Below are 21,221 nucleotides of genomic sequence, written 5' to 3' on the forward strand. Positions count from 1 at the left end.
ACTACAGATAAGGGTATCACATGTAGTCATGACTTTTCTGAATATAGAATTCTCTGTCATTCTAAGACTGTTTTATCTTCTCATTCTGTGCTGAAGTTATAGCTAAGAACTTATTTAAGAGATCGAGAAGCAACTACGAAAGGGAACAATTCTCCACAAGTTAAAAATGCATTATGTTCCTACTCCTTAACCTGCAGTTCCGTAAAGAAATTTTGCTAGACTTTTAATTAAATTTTATTTAAGATTTTCATATCAGGTGCTTTTTCTGTATCCACTGCAATTTCAGATGTCAAAGTCATTTATTATGTTCCTATTTATTACATTCGGCTAATTGATATATCTGTAATAAAAGTTTTGTAACAACCTGCTGATCAGAACATTCATATAAGAAAAGGGAGTTCTATGTAAATTCATGGCCAGAGGGAATTTAAAGCCTGCTCTGCATCCTTTAACCAGCAATCTAGAAATCTTTGCAGAGCCATTTTCTTTCTTCCTGTTGACACTAAAAGATGGAAATACAAGACATGGGACTGAAGGAAAGAAAGCAAATGGAAGCTTATGTACTCTGGGGGTTAGGAAGCTTGTTTGGAAGAGCACAAATCCTGGTTTGCAGGCATTTTTTTATCTTGTGGCTTATTTATCTTTGTACTTTTCCATACAGCTTAATAATACTTTCTTTCACAGTCTGCATTGCCTTAGTTTGTAAATCCTTCACTGCAGCCTTTTTTTTGCTTGAGCTACATTTTTATAAAAGTTTAACACAAAGTGTCTTTCTAAAAAGTCAAAGTATATAAAAAAAGCAGTTCTGTGATAGCTTTATGTTGAAAAGGTACTATTGCTACTAACAGTGTGGTGGTTTTGAAAAATTTTGCTGATGGGTTTATTGTAATCATCATTTCAGTGTCAGAAGCAGCAAACAAATTTTGAAACATTTGATTTCCATGGAAGAGAGCTATAATCGGAGATCATTTTAACATAAACATACTGCATGTATTTTTAGGTATTGCTTGCTTTTAAACAAATTTAAATAAATACAGATATATTAGTAGTGTGGGATAGTACCACTTTCATATATTCTTTTTATTACTGACATGCTTAGAATAGAAACTAGCTGAAGCCACCAGTCTGAGATGCTTCGTACTAGGGCACATGAACTATTCAGCATCACTGTACAACTTCAGTGAATGATATTAGTGAATTCCCTAGGACTACTTTCAGCTGTTACACAGCCACAAACAAGGAGTTGCCTAGGAAGTGTCCCTTCTATCTTTAAGATGTTAAGAAGCTTCACTTCATTCTGTCAGGTGGATCAGGTTGGGAGATAGTAAATCTGTAAATTGCTAGCTTTGACAGCTATCATCATTTTACATAATAATTGCTTTGAAGACCTAGAAAACTGTCTAGATGATGCAACTTATGGCAATTCCAACAAGAAGTGCAATTTAATTCAGGCGTCCCACGCTGCTTACACATATGTTACTGACCATCAGTAGAAGACTCTACAAAATAAGTTAAGCCGTCATGGTGGATCTTTCTGGTTTTGGATCAGTACAAACCACAGAAATTCAAGATATCAGTAGCATTGGAACCTCTTGTAAAAACAGGGAGATATACTGAAACACCCCGATTTTGTCAATTTTTAGCCCGTAGCTATTGAGTGTTTTTTGAGAGAGATTAATTGTTCAGACATCTTAGGGTCTCCTAGATGAAAAATTCTGGTATTCATGTGTTCCTTTTTCTCTACATTTTTCCTGTGCACTGAAAAAGAGCAGCCAACCTACTGCATGTAATTCAGTAGCCAAATTCTTGGAATCTTATCTATGCAGAATTGAGTATTTGAGCTGGTAATTAAGTAGGAAGGAGAGTAAAGGTAAATATGTTCAACATCCACAGTTGAAAAATACAATGCCAACTGTATTAAGGCTTTTTCTTGATTTTTTTTTTTTTTTTTTTTTTTTTTTTTTTTTTGGTACTGTTAAGAGGCTTCTCTAATGTCAGTGTATACTGATTTTGTAGGCATTTCTCGTTGGGCCAATTATGAAAGAAATACTACTCTTAGGGTAAAAAAGACTACAGACTCAGAATGCAAAACCCATAGCTTGCTTCAGTTTCTAAACTAAGGCAAGGCAGTATTTTGTAGCATCAGTAGTTCCCAGTGAACTCCTGATATGGATGAATATGTTAATTTTAATGATTAATAAATAACATAGCGAGAGATCCTCTTTATGTTAAATACGAAGAGCCATGATGGCTCTATTTAACAAGGAGATTGTGAATATAAGTGTAGTTTTTATAGTCATTGCACAGATTTTCTTTTGAAAAATCATACTTGTCCCTTACCATTTTTAGAGTGTTTTTAGCAAATAGGTTAAATATGGATGGGGAAAGTCTTCTGTGGCTTCTTCAGTTATATGAAGGTATTAGCTGCTTCACATTGTATAATCTGTATGTAGAAATGCAGTTTAATTTCAGACAATCCAAAAACAGGTTGAAAGAAAAATCAGTTATTAGCTATGAGATTAAAAGATCAATGAACATGTGGGTGTCAAATGACATGAGTAAAGTAGTAATTGATTTTTATGGACTAGTGGGAAAATCAGAACAAGAAAAGGCCAGTTGGCTGAAAGTATGCCTTTGTTTTCTTTTATGCTAGCTCAGTGCCACCTTGATGCATTGTCACTGTATCTTTTAATCCCCTTTCTTTCTTTGAAAGAACTTTTTTTCTAAATTGGTTGAATTAAGAGAAAAATGTGGATATCTGTTCTAAGGCTTTTCGTTGTGAACGTGCTTCTTGGCTAAAATTATTACAAAATTGTTATCAGTATAACTTAGATTTTGGCATATTACTTGTATTAATCTATTCCCAGGCTGCACATCCTCTTTCAGCATATGCAAATCAGTCTCTGGAAAGCATTTAACATTGTGAAGCATGTGTACCTTCTCAGGAGTCCAAACACAAGTTTGCAGAAATAGTAAATTCTAACAATTTCTCTCAGAGGACTTCAAGACTGAAAATTACAGGGAGAAATTTGCTGATATCAACAAGCTGGTAGGAGGTGTTTGGAGCCTCAGGTTATTATTTGGCATTTCTTCAACAGTTGTCGCTAAGATATGTACAGTCCAGCCATTTTCTAAATAATAGTGCAGCTAACTAAACCAGTTGCACTGTTGGAAGAAAAAAAAACCACAACAAAACCAAACCCAAAACTGTGTTAAGATTAGGTTTTATGTTCTGTTTCCATTGCAGAGACTTTTTCTTTTTCAAGCTCTGTTCTGTGTAGAAATTTAAGTCAGTATTGCCAGAGATTAATATTTTGAGTTGTTTGTTTTGACTGTTTTTAATTCTGAATTGAACCTACAGAGATACTTGGGTTACTCAAATCTGTCCATCTACACACTTTCCCTTCTGATGAGAACCCCTATTTTGTACACATTTTGTCATCTCATTCTAGCATCAAAAGCAGTTGCAGAAATGCTTTTATGAATGTACTCACTAATTTCACTAAACTTGAGGCAGTATTTTCATTCACCTGCAGGTGCCATTAAACCTGAAGTTAAAATGCCTAGAAGTGATGCCTGGGCGCTACCTTGGCAGAATGTTCTTTTTTCTCTGTGAGTCAGCCACAGAATAAATCTCGTATTTCAAGAACAGTATGTTCTTTAAAAGAACAGAACTTTGTTTCTCATTACATCATTAAGACGTTAAAATAAAATTAATCTTTTCCCGTACTCTCTTAACCCAACTCTGTTGCCTTAGCAAGTAGAAGAAAAGGATTACCCTACTGTAGGCCTGACCAAATGGTCAATGGTCAGAAAATCAGCAAGAAAAAAGTAGTTGAAATTAGTCAACAATTTATTACTTCACAGTTAATTAAGAGACAGTTCTTTGTAGTTCATGACTTTGTGTATATACCTGCAAATTCTCCCCATTAATACATGTTTAGACTTACTCCTAAGCACTGGTGCTCACCTTTTCAGTCAATTTTACTCCGTTTTGTGGTTCCTGACCTCTGTCATCTTAACAAGCCAATATCATGATTCAGCACAGAATAAACTGACATTTCATGAAGTATTAGATTCACTGAATGTATGCAGATGGACTGTTTATTGTATTTCCAGTGGGTTTGATTCTTGGGCTTGCTGTTTGTATAGCTCAGTACATGTGTAAGTGTATTTATATTGGAACTCCCTGTGAGCAAGGCAACAGTGAACTACTGCAGCACAAAAATTGATCGAAACCACGAGGCTGTTCCTGGAGGTCTCTTAAGGAAGAAACCAACAGACCTCATGGTTATTGTAGGATTCATACAACAGAACTATGGGTTGAATATTCCTGTTCCGCATGATTTCCTTTCTCTTTCATCCTAGTCCTGTGAACAAATACTGAGACATCAAAATTGCACATTTTGTGGAGTGGCATTGTTATATGCACTCAGTGTTTTACTCTCAGTAATCCAAAGAAATGTCTGTTGTGCACGTGTTTACTTAGTATCTTAAAATACTCAGAATTGTTAACAAAAGACTAATTACATACCCACAAAAAGAGATTACTCTGTACCATGTCCATGTTTACTGTGCCTAGTTCTGTTGTCAGTATTAGTAAATGAATGCATATGTGTGCACCAAGAATAAAAGCATTTTAAAGCACTTGAAAAGGGCTAGTAAGTCATTCTTTCACATTTAAAAAAGTAACTGACATAATATAAATGGAAGTCAATTCAATTTTTTTTAATTTCCATAATGTATATTTATTTCCAATTTATGTGGTTTTTGTAGGTTGTTTCTGTGTTGGCTATTAAAAGTCATTGAGCTTTGAAAGGGTAATTCATTTACTTCAGCAGCAAATGTAGATTTAGTAACAGTACTTCATTATTCATAGAAGGGAACTAGAGCATGGAGCAGTTTGTCAATTTTTAAAATGTTTTTCTCAATACAGTGTTTCTACAAAGGGCAATGTAATGAATCATAAATTAAAAAACATCATGTTGACTAAGTTTTTTTACTTTTCCTTTTTGTGTGTCTCCTTTTCTCCTCCGTGATATTCTCAGGTTGGTTCTCTCCTCTGTTTCGGACTACTTTGCGGCAATGTTCACTAATGACGTAAGGGAAGCAAGACAGGAAGAAATCAAGATGGAAGGTGTGGAGCCAAATGCATTGTGGGCTCTGGTTCAATATGCATATACAGGTAATTAGAATGAAAATGGGAATTTCATGTAAGGAATTGTACTCCTGTGAGCATTCTATTCCATTACTAGTTTTCAAATGCTCTTTAGAAATTACTATTCACATTATTTAATTCCTTATAAATGAATAAAAAGAAATCATCATTGCCATTACCTGAGGCAACCTGGTAGGATATAGTTTCTCTGATAATACTATATTCAGTTAGTTAACAAATTATGTGAATATTTTAAATGTATCATGACTGACAAAAAAAGGAATTTTACTAGGATTCCCTTTCCTTGTATCATTATAGGTACTAATTTTGAAGAGCTGGTTATCTATTGCTGAGGGTGATGTTTGCAAAGCCTTATATTCTGTCATATAATCTGTAAATAATTCTGTTGCCTCTTAGTTTTAGGGAATTTAACAAATGATAAGAGCAAACTAATGTGGTCTCCTTTTTAATGTTACTAGGTCGCCTTGAATTAAAAGAAGATAACATTGAGTGCCTGTTGTCTACAGCTTGCCTTCTTCAGCTCTCTCAGGTTGTAGAAGCATGCTGTAAATTTCTGATGAAGCAGCTTCACCCGTCCAATTGCCTTGGAATCCGATCTTTCGCTGATGCGCAGGGTTGCACTGACTTGCACAAGGTGGCTCACAATTATACTATGGTATGTTGTTATTTTAAGTATCATCCACTTTATTTAGTAAGGAAAATACAGAATGTTTTCCTGAATAAAATACGAATGTTTTTCCCTCGGAAAGCCTTGATCATTTTCCAAGCAAGAATACACATACGTTCCCGTGATGAGAAATTACAAAATAACTATAAAGTTGCTGGTTTAGAATTGGAAGAAAATAAGCAAGCATTAGTGGTTCCCTGTAACAGTAATGGGATTGTGTGATATGCTTTTAATAAAATAATTCAAAAGCTTGTTCTTATTTCTGTCAGTCAAAAACTACAAACTTAACAGTGGGCAAGCTGACATCATCTAGTCCAAAATAACACATTACTAAGTGAAACTATAGAATTCTTGTTTTGTTATGAGCTGGAATAATCCGGTTCTAAGTTATACTTGGGGTATGAATGTGGGCATTCATCAATGTAGATTCTGCATTATCCTTAATTTCTTAGTAAGGGGATGTCAGGATGGCATCACACAGTTTAATCTTAGGTTAGGCAATATGTGACTAAATACAAATTTGCCAATGATATTTTCAGAGTTAATTTATAGAAAGACTGACCTGCCAACTTAATTAAACTTCATCTTAATAGTCTTATTTTAATGTAAAATGTTATTCTTTTTCTTCTCACAAGTGTATTTTAGTAATGTTATCAGCAGAAGAAGGCAGGAGAATTATCTCTGAGGCAAGTCAGTTCATCTGTTCTTTGCGGTTTTGTGAGGCATTTTTCTCTTCTTGATGAAATTTTGTCTGTATAAGCTCTTGGGACCTGAATGAAGGCATGTAGATACTGCATAAGAGATGTGGGAATGAAGATAGTACTTCATTTGCTTCTGTGGCATGCATTGCATTGCTGTTAAGCTATTGGCTTAGATCCAAGAGGTGTAATATCTATCTTGTAATTAGTGTTAGAAATCCATGGCTTTTCCTCTTGCCACCTTAACTTTTCCTGGTTTAAAAACTTTTGTTTTAATTATTTCTTCTTGGTTTGAAATAACTTCATTTACTATGTATAACAGTTTAAAATAGCTCTCTTTTTTTTTTTTTATATGATACAATGTTCTTCCTCAGTGAGTGGATCTCTGATCTGTTTGAAGTCATGTACATGCTGAAATTTACCAAAACAGGTCATTAAATAATTGTAACTTACATGTTTCTATTGATCTTCATTATTGCTCAAACAAAAATAAGGAGACTGCAATGAAGTAGACAGAAGAAACAGTAAAGATAAACGTAGCTTATGCCTTTGAGGAATATTAGAATTAATGTTGAGTGAGACAGCAATACAAAAAGTATGCAAAAAGAGAACCTCCCTCCTCTGATGTATTTGTTCTTTTTCAGAATAAGCATGTATTTTAGTCTGTGCTATTGTCATGTCCCTTATAAGTGGACTGCCAAGATCAGAACGGTAAAAAATGTTAGACTAAGGCATCTTTAAAGATGAATTCTAGGGATTATAGTCTTACTGTTTTGACTGGCAATTCATGACTTGTGGCAGAAAGGGGCTGTGAACTTCCTAAAAGCCATTCTTTTATAGCACCTATCTTTTGTTCAGACCACAGGAAAATAGTTGTATGCCTTTTGGCCATTGTTTACCTCAGTGGCAATTGTTGCTTTTAAGGCTTCGATGTGGATGAAATTTAAATTAGGTGGATTTTAAAAAGCCATTTTCAAAACTAATTAGTTGTGCTAGATGGTTTCTTCCCAAGGCCTCTTTTAGTGTTGTTTAGTTCCAACAGAGACATGAAATTGAATTTTAGTAATAATGAGTAATAGAGAAGCAGCTTCTTTAGTTTGAAATGAATGTTGCTATGGAAACTGCATAGAAATGTATAGTCCAATTGAATCTTCAATTAAAATAAATCCCCAAGTAATTTAATTTGTTTAAAAGCTGTTTGAAAGCTGTTTGAAAAAAAGAAAATGTTCAACAGTTGTAAGTGCTAGCCACTTGATGCTCTTTCCATTAAGAAGTATTAGACCATAAGGGTTAAGTGCACCTGTAGTACCTGGAAATTCTGTTTGTTAAAACAATGAATTAATTTTATGCTGCAGTGGGCAGCATAGAACAATGGGGAATTACACTGAGTATAGTATATAATTCTGGCTTTTCTGTATAATTTTGGTTCTTTTAAAGCACTTGAAGTAGAAGGTAATGAATAATCTAAAATACTTAAATTTTAATTTTTATATGTTATTTTCTATGAGTTTTTCTTTTCACAGAAAAAAAAAAATTGCCATGTAACTGTTTTCCTGCAATTAAAACAACTTCTCAGTTTTAAAGGGTTTTATGACACATGCTATAATTTGATAATCATCTTACCTGCTTCATTAAAATAGTTCTTTACATGAAGACAAGAAATTCAGATTAAACAAGCATTTGGTTAAACTGAAGGAGCAATCAGTGAGTTACCCCGGTAGGTCTGCCTCTGTTAACAGACCTGCTCTGAGTAATGTTCAATAGTGTCATTGGAAGGCCCTAGCATGATTTTAGGCCGTGACTTTAATTGCATAATACAGTGTGATTAAAAAGAAGGATTTGAATGCTGCACTTCATATTAAAGATGTAGATGTATGTCATGCTAAAAGGATTTAAGTGCTGCATTACTTTATTGCTTACTGTGTTGACAGTTGATAAGTTGTTTTTTCAGAGGAGAGTAATTTCTAAGGTTATCAAAACAGGTCAATTTTTGACATTGCAAACTAAAGTTTGAAAAAGCCTCAGGATGCATTAAGTGAAACGTGAAATAAACTGAAGTGATCAGTAATGGATTTAATGCTGTATAAAAAGCAATTCTGACTTTTATGCATCAGGGTTTTAAAATAGACAGAATCATGAGATGTATCTGGGTGAAGGTATCTTTTGTGCAAAGATTATCCTGTTGTAGTTTATGTAGTATTGGGGTCATACAATTATAGATTTAGGAGTTCTGTTAGGCTAGCCAGTAGTGTATCTGTTCACTGTAATTCATAAAGCCTTTTTGCACAAAATGCCTTCTGTGCATTTTTCTTACTGTCTTCACAAAGTCAAAAGAAACACCCCTTTTGTCATCTTGTTTGTTTGAAGCAGTTGATAAGTACCGTGAATGAAAGCCAATAGCTCCTCTTCTGCTAAACAGCAAACCAAAGGGCAGATGAGGAAAAGCTAGCCTGTGTTATTTCCAGAATGTGAAATACCTGTGCTGAGTAGTGAGGTGTTCTTAGGTAAGTGTCAGTAGCTTCTTCAGTAGCCAGATTTTAATTACAACCAAAAAAGAAAAAGCAGACATTCTAAACTTTATACGTGATAGTGTCTGAGTCAATCCCTGTGTAGATAGCTTTGTAATCTTTGTTGCTTAGCTTTCCATGCTTAAAGCAGAGTGAAAAGACATTTTGGTTTTCATCAGAAGTCTTCAGAACTATGTGAGCAATGATAATGTTACAAGATTCAGATCAAGTTAATTTGGAGTTTGCATGATTTCTGAGCACAGCCAATGGCTGTTTATAAGAAGAAAAACTTAGAGAGGATAGAGTAACAGATTGAGGCCAAGCATAGAAGCTAGGGATTTTTCAGAAGGATAGACATAGGATACTTGCTTTCTCCTGTAAGGCAGGAGTTGGATAACAAAAAAATCACTGCAACATGGAGTTTATGATCTGGGAGGAGGAATCAAAGAGGCCTAATTTGTCTTTTTTCTTGCAACAGCCAGGACAGTTTCGATAGGGGGGAGCATCAAAAGGAGAGAAATTTCAGTGCTGTTTTGTCCACAAACAGCCAGACCCAAAGATTGTGTTAGTGACTATCACAAGGATTTTATATTCTTGCATCTGATATTTCAATCCAAAATATCCTGCTCAATAATAATCTGACTTGGAAATACTCATTTACTTCCTTTCACCTGCGAAAACCCAAGATATTTCTGTCTTTCAAGTTTCCTAAGTTCTGCCTAGCGCAACAGATCAGTACTGCCTTGGCAAGGCTAAATGGGTTTCTGCATGCTGCCCAGCCTGTTTTGGAATCCAGAAACTATGCAGAAAGGAGTCAAGCTACAATAGTTGTACTCTAAACAAACCCTGGGTACACGGAAAGCATTAGGTTGATTTATTGCTTAACGCAGCAGTTAAAGCTGACTACAAGTAAGGTAGCTGCTATCTGACGTCTATCTGACTATTAATAGTTTACCAGAAGTTCAGATAGCTCAGTTCTTAGTGAATTCTTACCTCAGCTGACCAGCAGACTGAAGCAGCCAGTAGACAAAATTACATTCCCTGTTTGTTCTCATTCAGATCCTGTGAGTCAAGCACGTCTCACTTTTCAGTTGCCCAGCTTCAGAGTTTAAACAGAGCCCTCTGGTTATTGCTGCTTGTTGGGCCATGGCACTGTACCATCTTTCTCAGCCTGCAGGTGTTCTGATGCTCCCGAGGCTCTCATCTCTCTGACACAGTGTAGGGGAGACTAATCATCTCACTGGATCCCACTGTGGGGATTAAGTACCACTTAGAAATAAACATCACGAGGTCTTATCTTTTATGTGCTCCTAATATTTTTTGCTCTGTATCAAGTCCAAGGCAGACCTGTGGTTAAGAATATCAGTATTATTCACTCTGCAGTTGCTGAAGGGTGAATATAATGTTATGATGTGAATGAGCAATGCACAGCATTGAGCACGGGTACTGCACGTCCCTGATTTAGCTAATACATAAACCTCATGCACCTCATTTGATAAAGTTTCCAAGCTCTTTGAGGAGCTAATTTTGGGGGTGGGAAACTTTTATTTTACTTTCAGGACCAGAAAGCAAGGGACTGAAACTGCAGACCATTTGTTCTCTGAAATATCCTGTTCTTCCACAGAGAGTTCCCATAAGAAGAAGGAAAGAAAAGGCTAATGAGGAGGTTAAGAATGCTAGGAGATACACTGGCTCCTCCTTTTTGTCTTCAGAATCTCTGTCTGTAGAGGAAGAGGAATTGTCAGATTCTGATTATAAAAAAACCCAGACATAGGCCAAAAAGTGGCTGTATTCCCAGTGGAATGCTTTGATACTGTGCTCAAAAGGAATCTCTGCTTTAAAAATAGAATGGGAGTAAGAGGAAGCTGAACTTGTTCCCATCAGAAAGCAATTGTCTGCAAGCAACAAGAAGGAAAAATCAGGCTTTTTACACACAACAGCTGTTGAAGTGATGACATCCAGTTGGAAAAAAGCTTTCCAAAGAGGATCCCTGACTGACTTACTCAAGATCAGCTTGTCGTTGCCTTCAGAGACAAAGGAAACTTTCCATGCAGGTGCTTTCCCCTTCCTCTTCCTGTGATCCGGATAGACAATATGGAAAGTTTAAGGTAGTAAGTGTTAAAGTGTTGACTTTTTCTCTTTGTCAGTGCTCGCTGCCTGTTTATTCAGAAAAACTAAAAGCACAGCTCCATCTTGCATAATCTCTAGGACAGAGAATCAACAGAAAAACAGCAGTGGAAAAAATGAACTCAACAGAATCTGAATTTCTGTGAACTGCATGTTGAAACTCTGGAAATAATTTGGGTAGTTTTTCAGATTCAGTTTTACTCCTAAGCATTGGATATCAGAGTAAATTAAGCAACAGTCAGTGCATGTGTAGTGCTGCTGAATATTGGTACACTCCTTTCACTGTTTTTAATTCCTGTGTTTGCTCATTTTCTTAACTTTCATTTTGTAATACAGTGTGTTAAGCGAATTAAAGAGGAAAAGACAGTTCTATCTCCCTTCTAATCTACTACAGTTTTCACTTGGAAGTACTACTTTTGTGTAGCAGATTGGATCTCTCTAGTAGGAAAGCTTTTCAGATATTAAATGTAAAATTTTAATTTCCAAATTCTATCCAGGAATACAGTTGTGTGCACAGATAACACTTCCAATTCTTTTCCTAATTTTAACTCCAAAGTTACCTGTGGAGTCACTTTGATCTTTCCCCTTAGACATCTTGCAGCAATTTTATGTATATGTGGCTTTCATGTAAGGTGGAGTGGTTTACTCCTTATTAGTTTTTTCCTCTTTGCTCAGCATTCTTGAATTAGTTAATATTTTTTGGAGTACTGAGGTATAACTTTGAAATTATTAGACTAAGCAATAAAAAGGAAGAAATGTTACCTTTTTCACTTTGTTATCATCATGTCCTTTGCATATGCAATGCCTAACTGTACTGTATGTTGCCCTTTTATATGCTAAATACCTGTTTTGCAGTGCAGGTCCTGCTTCTGCTCCCAAGTTTCTCCTTGGTTTGTTGACCTAAAAATCCTATTTTTTTTCCCCAACATGTATGTGTTTCTAATCCAGAGTTTTTTCACTAGTGTGCAGTTCTTTCTTTTTAAATCGTTAAACAAGATACTAAGTAAGGCTAATTTTGATATTAGGCCCAGTTAGACTTCCCTGTCTATGGATCTAATGCACTTTATCCTCCAGGTGTTTTGGAGGTACGTGTGATGGCAGAGCAAAACCAGCATCCTGTTGGCTACCTATCTAGTGATCAATAGTGTGTTTACGAAATTGATTGTAATACTGTTTCATTGTCTTGAAGTTACTCTTAGTTTGGAGTATGAGGTTAACTGGGTTTTGAGCTAACAAAATATAAGAACATGTTGCGATTCATAGACTGCTTTCATTTTACTTTGCTTCCTTGTAAAGGTGTATGGGGAAAAAGGATAGACATGATCTTAGCTTTTTCTGTTACATTCAGGTTTCTCACTGTAAGTTCAGTGCTGGTTGTGTTTCTACATACTTTTCTGCTATTTCTGCCTAAATTCATGAGAATCCTTACAGAATATTCTGCAAGTCCTAGTATTATGAAGTAATAGGATATCAGTGGTGGAAATGTTACATATTGTGACTTTCCTATTTTGAAATAAGGATTTGTTGCTGGAAATGACAGGATGAAAGTTAGAAAATTGAATCCTATCAAAGTAAATATTGTTAATAAAGCAAGGTGTGTATAATATTGTGGATTCTTTGTATGTTTTGCTCCCCAGTCAATCAGATCAGCTGTATAAAACCTACAAAATAATAAACTTAAAATAACCCATTTAAAATCAATAATAAAATTGTTAGTGTTGTTTATTTCCTCTGAAAATTTAATGCCATAGTATAATCTAGCAGTAATGAAAACAGTTAAATGTGCCCAGTAGTTGTAGCATGTTCTGCTCTTTGCTTGACAGCTATAAATTATAAATACATCTTGCATTGTATTACACATTGTCAACAGGAACAAATTGCACCTTTTTTTTTTTAAACTATACTTCAGAAAGTATTTCTTCAATTTACAGTGCCAAGATAGTAACCCCCACAACCCATTGCTCATTTCTGTCTATACACTTTCCCCTCAGTTGTTTCAGCACATCTGTTTGTGGGACTGAATGATAGAATTGGGGAAATGATCAGGGGTCAAAATAACTCAGTACCTTTTTATTTTACTTTTTTTTTTAATCCTAGGTCAATTCTCCAGTGGTATTTACTGGCACAACTGAGAGATGGTGTGAAGGGAGGGAAAATAGGGGAAGATATAGTAGGAGTTCCATAAAATGTCACCTGTGTTTAAAAAAAAAAACCTTTTCTTTTTCAGGAAAACTTCATGGAAGTAATTAGAAACCAGGAATTTCTATTATTGCCAGCCACTGAAATTGCAAAGCTTTTAGCAAGTGATGACATGAATATTCCTAATGAAGAAACTATACTGAATGCACTACTTACATGGGTTCGACATGATTTGGAACAGAGAAGGAAAGATCTCAGTAAACTCCTGGCTTACATTAGACTGCCTCTGCTTGCTCCACAAGTAAATTGTTCAGTTCCTCTCTAATTTATACCATGGTTACAATGGGCATAATGTCTACAGCATCGATATATTGATAGTGACAAATCATAAAAGCTTCAGGACTCTTAATGATTTGGATTCTTAGAGCTGCATATAAGGACTTAGCATGTTGTATAGGCATGATAGTTTGTGTTTGTTTGTAAAGTGCAGCGTATTCTGTTCCTAACCTGAGATCAGTTGGGGCACAAGAAGGGGTGGAGCTGCTAGGAAAAAATCACTTCTGTTGCCTAGAAAAATGCTTATCAAGGATATATTTGTCACTAGAAGGTGTGTCCTTCTTAAATTTCTTCGTTACGGAACTTGCAGAGTTTATTTGGATCATTACATTTCCTTCATGTAATTATAGCTATCCTTGAGATTTAGGAAATACAATTTGAATAAATTATTTGGAGTGATTTTTCTACTCTTAACTTTTGATAAACCATTTTTGGGTACTTTTTGTTCTTCCCAATCAATACTTTTTCTCCTTCTTGGACATTACACACAATGCTGAGGAAGACTTGAGCTGAGTTTAAATAGTTGTGAATTACAGTTTTCCTAGTCCTGTAAGAATGACTACTCTTGTTAGTGTCATGTGTAGCATTGTATTTGTTATCTGATAACATGCATGTAAACTAGGTTTGATTTTTTTTTCTTCTCTTGTGCTAGAAATACAACCTGCATAATAAGTAGAATTCATTAACACAGCAGAAACTGAATTTGATTCATTCATAGCAATAAATCACATACACAGCATTCTGTGTATTACCTGGTATCCTCTTGCTGGATAGTAAGATTTACTAGCAAGCATTTTAGTATTAATATTTCCATACTGATTATTATATATGCTATGGCAGGATTTTCTCAGTTGTGGCCTTGACTTTGTAATTCACTTTTTCTAGAAACTTTATACAGTGTAAGCCAGTTGACCTGGAGGAAATCATTCTTTTGTTGAGCATTTAATTAACTGATAACTAAGTAAGCACTGCTGTATTCCTTTTACTTAATTGACTGTAATTGAAACATCTTTAGAAACTGAAAGTACAGAATTTATCCAAGAAATATGTACTGAAAATCAAATTATGTCCACTCAGTAACCGACTAGGAAAATTGCAGAATGAAACACAAAAGCAATCATATTTCACTTACTATTTTATCTTTAATTTTTCATGTCTTCTCCAAATATATACTTACATTTCTAATACAATATTTTTCCATTGCCTTTTTGTTACTTTAACAAATTAAAGTGTTAAAGCTGTGGTTTTAATATTGCAGCAATTAGTGCATTGATTAAATTAGTTTGAAGTACCCAAAACAGTCTTAACGTTTTCAGAATCATGTTTTGCTTCATGATCACAGGACTTAAGGCAATCTGACAGCAAACATAACATAATGAAAAGGTTTCCAATTTTACAGTTGAAGGGTTAAAGCTATTTGAAAGAAATGAAATTAAAAAAATTGAACAACTTGCTGAAATCAATAACACTGCAAGCAGAGATGCAAAGAGTATTAGATTCATACACTAAAAAAAACCCAACTTTGGGAAGTACTGTAAAACTGTAGTACTGGAAACAAAAAATTGTCATGAGTTGTCAGTTTTATTGGTTGTGTTTTTATGCATCTCTTTCTTTGTACATGGCATTCTGGCATCTCTTTGGTTAATGCAAGCAGTGTCCTAAATATTTGTAGGTCTCTTTTTGCTCTTACAAAGGCTAAAGATGAATATTTGTCAGCTGCTTAAGCTGTAAGGTGGCAAGTATTCCATCTCTGATAAATCAGTGAAAAAGATGATTAAGCAACTTCTGAGTTACAAGATGGTTCCGCTTCCTTTTAGACAGAAATTCTTAGTACGTAAGTATCTGCACTACCTGTCTCTTCATCAGGTTTCCAAAGACTGTAATTTCATGCTAACACATCATTTGTAACTGCTCAGTTATAAATGCTTTTAGTACAAGGAGCTATGTAAATAATAAAACTTGGAAAAAATCGGCTTTCATTTAAGTAAGGCCATTCCAAGTTCTTTGAGTGAAGAATATTCACAGAAAACTGCAATGCAGTAGGCTTACTTTCAAGAGCCTGCAGGTTTTTGGGTACTAAAACAATCTTAGATTGCATTTCTTTTTAACTGAGATGAAGTTGCTTTCAGAGATTGAAACTCTGTGCTATGCAAAAACTTCTTTATAGGTTGAGTGGGTTAGAAACTCGAGAAAATGTAGGTTGCATCTTGCTGCAAAACTTATATATGCACACATGGTGTTGCTTTAAATATTAAATGCTGTTTGTATATCAGAAAACTGTATTGGAGGTAAGAATTGGTCATGTTGTGTACAAGCCTTAATTTTCATGCATGCAACTATGAGAGTGTCCAATTTAGGACAGTAGTAACTGATTTATTAAAAAAAAAAAGTGCAATTTTATAGCATTGCATGCTGACAGTTTAAAGACAGCTTTTAGTTTGCTGTTTTATAGTCACAGAGTGTCCGTGTGAAGTGATACAAGTGGTAAGTGGGGCTTTGGGTCAAGAGAAGAAACAATGGGAAGTACTGAAAGTAAAGAATTAAAATTAAGTTCCCTCCTGCTAATTCATGTAAGAATGTTTTGAGTTGCTATTTTAAATAGAATTGGATGATTAGCCAGTTAGAGAAATACTGAAAAACTCAAGCTCAGTCTTCTGAAAAGTTGATGGTAAAGGGCTTTGAAGGTTTTTTTTTATTCTCTGTGTATGTTAATTATGTTTTCTGTCATAGTTTCTGTTGACTTGCCTGATACAGAGATGTTCAGGCTTAGCAGTCTGTACTTACCTGTATCTCTTCTGGAACCATGAATGTCATGTTTGCCACTTTGCAGTTCTAAGGCAGCTTTGATCCAGGTATATGCACACCATATTATGGACAGCTATTTCATAACAAGTCCCTTTAGTACTCCTAATTGCTAATTTCACAGCGATTTTATACCTGTTATCAGTTGGCTGTCAACACTCAACAATGGCATCTCATTCTGGTTTGTGGACTCATATTTCAAATATTCACAAAGTGTTTGGATTTTGGCAGTTTAGAGGGATTTGCCTTTTCCTTATTGTTCTGACAACTGCCCAAGTCCCAGTGGGGCACTTCACTTGCTTTTTTTCTCTGTTACTCAGGCCATGTCTTGCAGCTCAGAAAAATGCCTGTTGTCTAGACTTCTAATAATTACAGTTGGGACACTCAACCTGCTAATATATTTTTCCTGTAGTCTGACAAACATGGAGCACGAAAGACTCCAGAATCTTTAAACTTAATAACTTTTATTAGTAGTCTTTATTTAAGTCAGATTTAAAATTTAACACTTGTCAAATTTGCTTGCATTCTTGATCTTAAAATTTTTAACAAAGGCCTGTATTAATTGACATACTGTGATCCGGGTCACTGTCAGAGTGAGGAATAGAACATATATTAAAATATTCAGCCTGTGCCTGAAGTGGCTTTTACATACCTCTGGATTGAGTGGATTTGGGAGCAAGAGCATGAGGTTAAACTGACTTACATACTTGGAGCTTGATTCCATTTCCTTGAACATACCTGTACTGGCTACTGGCACTGGAACTTGAGGAGATTATGTTTTCTTTCTTTGGACCATTAAGCTTAAATCATCCATTAAGATCAGATGGCCTTCCTTTTTTTTTTTTTTTTTTTTGGTACTTAATGGCTTAGCTTGAAATGTTTTGGTTTTTACATGTTTTTCTCTATCCTAGTCTTTTTCTATATGACCATTTTGAAAATGCATAATTCTAATCAGGCAGTGGAAGTCTTTGGGTAAAATCATGATCATGGAGCAAGATCATGAAACAGATCCTCCTGGAAACCATGCTAGGGCACATGGAAAAATAAGGAAGTGATTGGTGACAGCCAGCATGGCTTCACTAAGGGCAAATCATGCCTGATGAATTTCACGGCCTTCTACAATGGTGTTACAGTGATGATAGATAAGGGAAGAGCAACTGATGTTAACTACCTGGACATGTGCAAAGCATTTGACACTGTCCCACACGACATCCTTGTCTCTAAATTGGAGAGACGTGGATTTGACGGGTGGACCACTCAGTGGATAAGGAATTGGCTTGATGGTTGCACTCAGAGCGTTGCAGTCAATGGCTCGATGTCCAAGTGGAGAGCAGTGACAAGTGGTGTCCCTCAGGGGTCAGTATTGTGACTGGCACTGTTTAACATCTTTGTTGGTGACATGGACAGTGGGATTGAGTGCACCCTCAGCAGGTTTGCCGATGACACCAAGCTGTGTGGTGCGGTCGACACGCTGGAGGGAAGGGATGTCATCCAGAGGGACCTGGACAGGCTTGAGAGGTGGGCCTGTGCGAACCTCGTGAAGTTCAACAAGGCCAAGTGCAAAGTCCTGCACATGGGTCATGACAATCCCATGCACAAATACAGGCTGGGCGATGAGTAGATTGAGAGCAGCCGTGCGGAGAAGGACTTGGGGCTATTAGTGGATGGAGAACTGACAATGAGCCACCAGTGTGTGCTCACAGCCCAGAAATCCAACTGCATCCTGGCCTGCATCAAGAGAAGTGTGACCAGCAGGTCAAGGAGGTGATTCTGCCCCTCTGCTCTCGTGAGAGCCCACCTGCAGTACTGTGTCCAGCTCTGGGCCCCCAACATAAGAAGGACATGGACCTGCTCGAGTGAGTCCAGAGGAGGCCACGAAGATGATCAGGGGGCTGGAAAACCTCTCCTATGAAGACAGGCTGAAAGAGTTGGGGTTGTTCAGCCTGGAGAAGAGAAGGCTCTGGGGAGACCTTATAGCAGCCTTCCAGTACCTAAAGGGGGCCTACAGGAAAGATGGGGAGGGACTTTTTATCAGGGAGTGTAGTGATAGGACAAGGGGTAATGGCTTTAAACTGGAAGAGGATCAATTTAGATATGTGAGGAAGAAATTCTTCACTATGAGGGTGGTGAGTCACTGGAACAGGTTGCCCTGAGAAGTGGTGGCTGCCCCCTCCCTGGAAGTGTTCAAGGCCAGGTTGGATGGGGCTTTGAGCAACCTGGTCTAGTGGAAGGTGTCCCTGCCCATGGCAGGGGGGTTGGAACTAGATGTTATTTAAGGTCCCTTCCAACCCCAACCATTCTATGATTCTATGAAAATATTTTCTTGTAATCTTGTTTTTATTCTTTATGTGGTTTATAGCAATACAGCTTGATTTTCTTTCTTTTTCACAGTTTCTGGCAGATATGGAAAATAATGCACTCTTTAGGGATGACATTGAATGTCAAAAACTCATTATGGAAGCAATGAAGTACCATCTGTTGCCAGAAAGACGACCTATGTTGCAAAGTCCTCGCACCAAACCTAGAAAATCTACAGTGGGCGTGTTGTTTGCAGTTGGAGGAATGGATGCAACAAAAGGTATTGGCTTATATAATGATTAGTTAATGAGCTGTTTTGATTCTTTTAAAAAAGAAATGTTTGATAGATGTTTTTACAAGATGTTAATTCTAGAATTCAAAGATTCTGCAGTATAGAACATGAAACACCTTAAATCTACACTGTTTATTAGGTTAAAAAACTCTATGTAGCTTTGATACTGTAAACATTCTGGAAGCTAGAGTTATGACTGATTTGAAATTATCAAGGGAATATCTGATTCCTGAATAGTGAAATGTTGAAGGTAGTGAAAACAAATCTTTATTTACTTGAGTGGAAAGTAATTTGGGAAAGGAAGAAAATGACAGAAAGGGCACAAAGGTGACCTGCACATGCATTAAAACATTAAAAATATGCTTTTTGACTAATTGTTAACTAGTTCTGTCAGAGCTAATTGGATTTTCATTTTTTTGTAGACACTTCCATACTGTTTAATGGTAGTTAGAAGGAATCTGGAAAGTTGGAAAAGTTATGGCAGAGAAAGAGTTTTCTTTTGTTGTTTTAAAGTTAGCACTTTTAGTACTTGGTTTGGGCACAGAGGACAACTGAGCACCACGCAGCTGCTCACTCACCCCTTACCCCTCAGGAATGGGAAGGAGAAAATAAAGCAAAAGGCTCAGGAATCAAGATAAGGACATGGAGGGATGACTCACCCATTACAGTCACAGGCAAAAGACAGACTCATTAGGGGAAGAAAAAGAACATCAATTTAATTCAAACATTAACAACATCGCCACTTAAGAGTAGGATGGTGAGATTTAGAGTATTTCTAAATTACCACATCTTAAAAACACCTTCCCCTCACCCTTCCCTTCTTCCCAGACTCAGCTTTGCTCCTGATTTCTCTCCCTTCTCCCCCACAGCAGCACAGGGGGGCAGGGAATGGGGGATGCAGTCAGTCCCTCACATGTTGTTTCTAACACTCCTTGCTCCCCAGGGAGGACTCCTCACACCCCTTCCCTGCTGCAGCGCGGGGTCCCTCTCATGGGAGACAGTTCTCCATGAACTTTCTCCAACGTGAGTCCTTCCCACAGGCTGCAGCTCTTCCTGAGCTGCTCTGGTGTGGGCCCTTCCCACATGTTGCAGTCCTTCCAGTGCTGAACTACAACAGCAGGGGCTTCCCACAGAGTCCCAGTCTCCTTCAGGCACAGCCACCCGCTCCGGCGTGGGGTCCTCCATGGGCTGCAGGGTGACTGCGTCTGCTCCACTGGTGACCTCCATGGGCTGCAGGGGCACAGCCTGCCCTCTCACCACGGGCTGCAGGGGGGAGTCTCTGCTCTGGCACCCCCCCCCGCCTTCCTCCTCCTTTCTTCCACTGACTCTGGTGTTTGCATAGATGTCTCCCTTGCAACTCCTCCTCCCATGTTCCCCTTCTTAAAGATGCTATCAGAGGCACAGCCACCATCGCTAATTGGCTTGGCCGGAGGCAGGTCCAACTTGGAGCTGAGGGAGCTTTGAGAAGCTTCTCACAGGGGGCCACTGCTGTAGCCCCCTCCCCTGCTACAAAAAGTCCCCACCACACACACAAACCCAACACAGTACTTCATGTCACATAGCTTCAGATTTTTTTCTAATATTACAGAAGAGTTGATTTCAATATATAATTGCATTTCACAAGGGTTGTTTTATATTCCTAACATTTGTATTTCTAAAGGCTTGATTCTGCAGAGCAGTTAGATATCCTGCTTTTTGTCTTGAAAAGCATTGAGAAGGTCCTCCATTTATAACAGTACAGTTAATTCCTGAGGAAGTCAAAAAAGACTGTTTGTATACATAGAAATAAGAACATGCTGCAGGACATCATGCTGTCTTGTGGGATCAGCATATTGCTGAAATAAAAACTATCCTGATAATTATTTTTTTTATAACTTGCATATGTTGTCATTCAGGAGCTACAAGCATTGAAAAGTATGAACTTCGTACCAACATGTGGACTCCTGTTGCAAACATGAATGGACGAAGATTACAGTTTGGAGTTGCAGTGTTAGATGATAAGTTGTATGTTGTTGGTGGCAGAGATGGACTGAAAACATTGAATACTGTGGAGTGCTACAACCCTAGAACAAAAACTTGGAGTGTAATGCCACCTATGTCTACTCATCGTCATGGTCTTGGTATGTAGAGTTCTGTAAAGGCTGAATGCATATTTTTAAAAGGTTATCTGGTTTAG

At 36.9% G+C, this 21,221-nt stretch overlaps 1 protein-coding gene across 7 annotated transcripts in view; it reads left to right on the forward strand.

The window, feature by feature from the left end:
• Positions 1–21,221, forward strand: part of KLHL5 (kelch like family member 5) — a 66,779-nt gene that overhangs the window by 33,076 nt on the left and 12,482 nt on the right. For all 7 annotated transcript variants that reach the window (XM_074822346.1, XM_074822349.1, XM_074822348.1 and 4 more), the window contains 5 exons: positions 5,049–5,185; positions 5,638–5,834; positions 13,406–13,618; positions 18,847–19,033; positions 20,941–21,165. In XM_074822346.1, the coding sequence (XP_074678447.1) occupies positions 5,049–5,185; positions 5,638–5,834; positions 13,406–13,618; positions 18,847–19,033; positions 20,941–21,165 (959 nt within the window). The remainder of the gene's footprint in view (positions 1–5,048; positions 5,186–5,637; positions 5,835–13,405; positions 13,619–18,846; positions 19,034–20,940; positions 21,166–21,221) is intronic.

Source organism: Strix aluco, chromosome 4, assembly GCF_031877795.1.
Source record: "Strix aluco isolate bStrAlu1 chromosome 4, bStrAlu1.hap1, whole genome shotgun sequence".
NCBI lineage: Eukaryota > Metazoa > Chordata > Aves > Strigiformes > Strigidae > Strix > Strix aluco.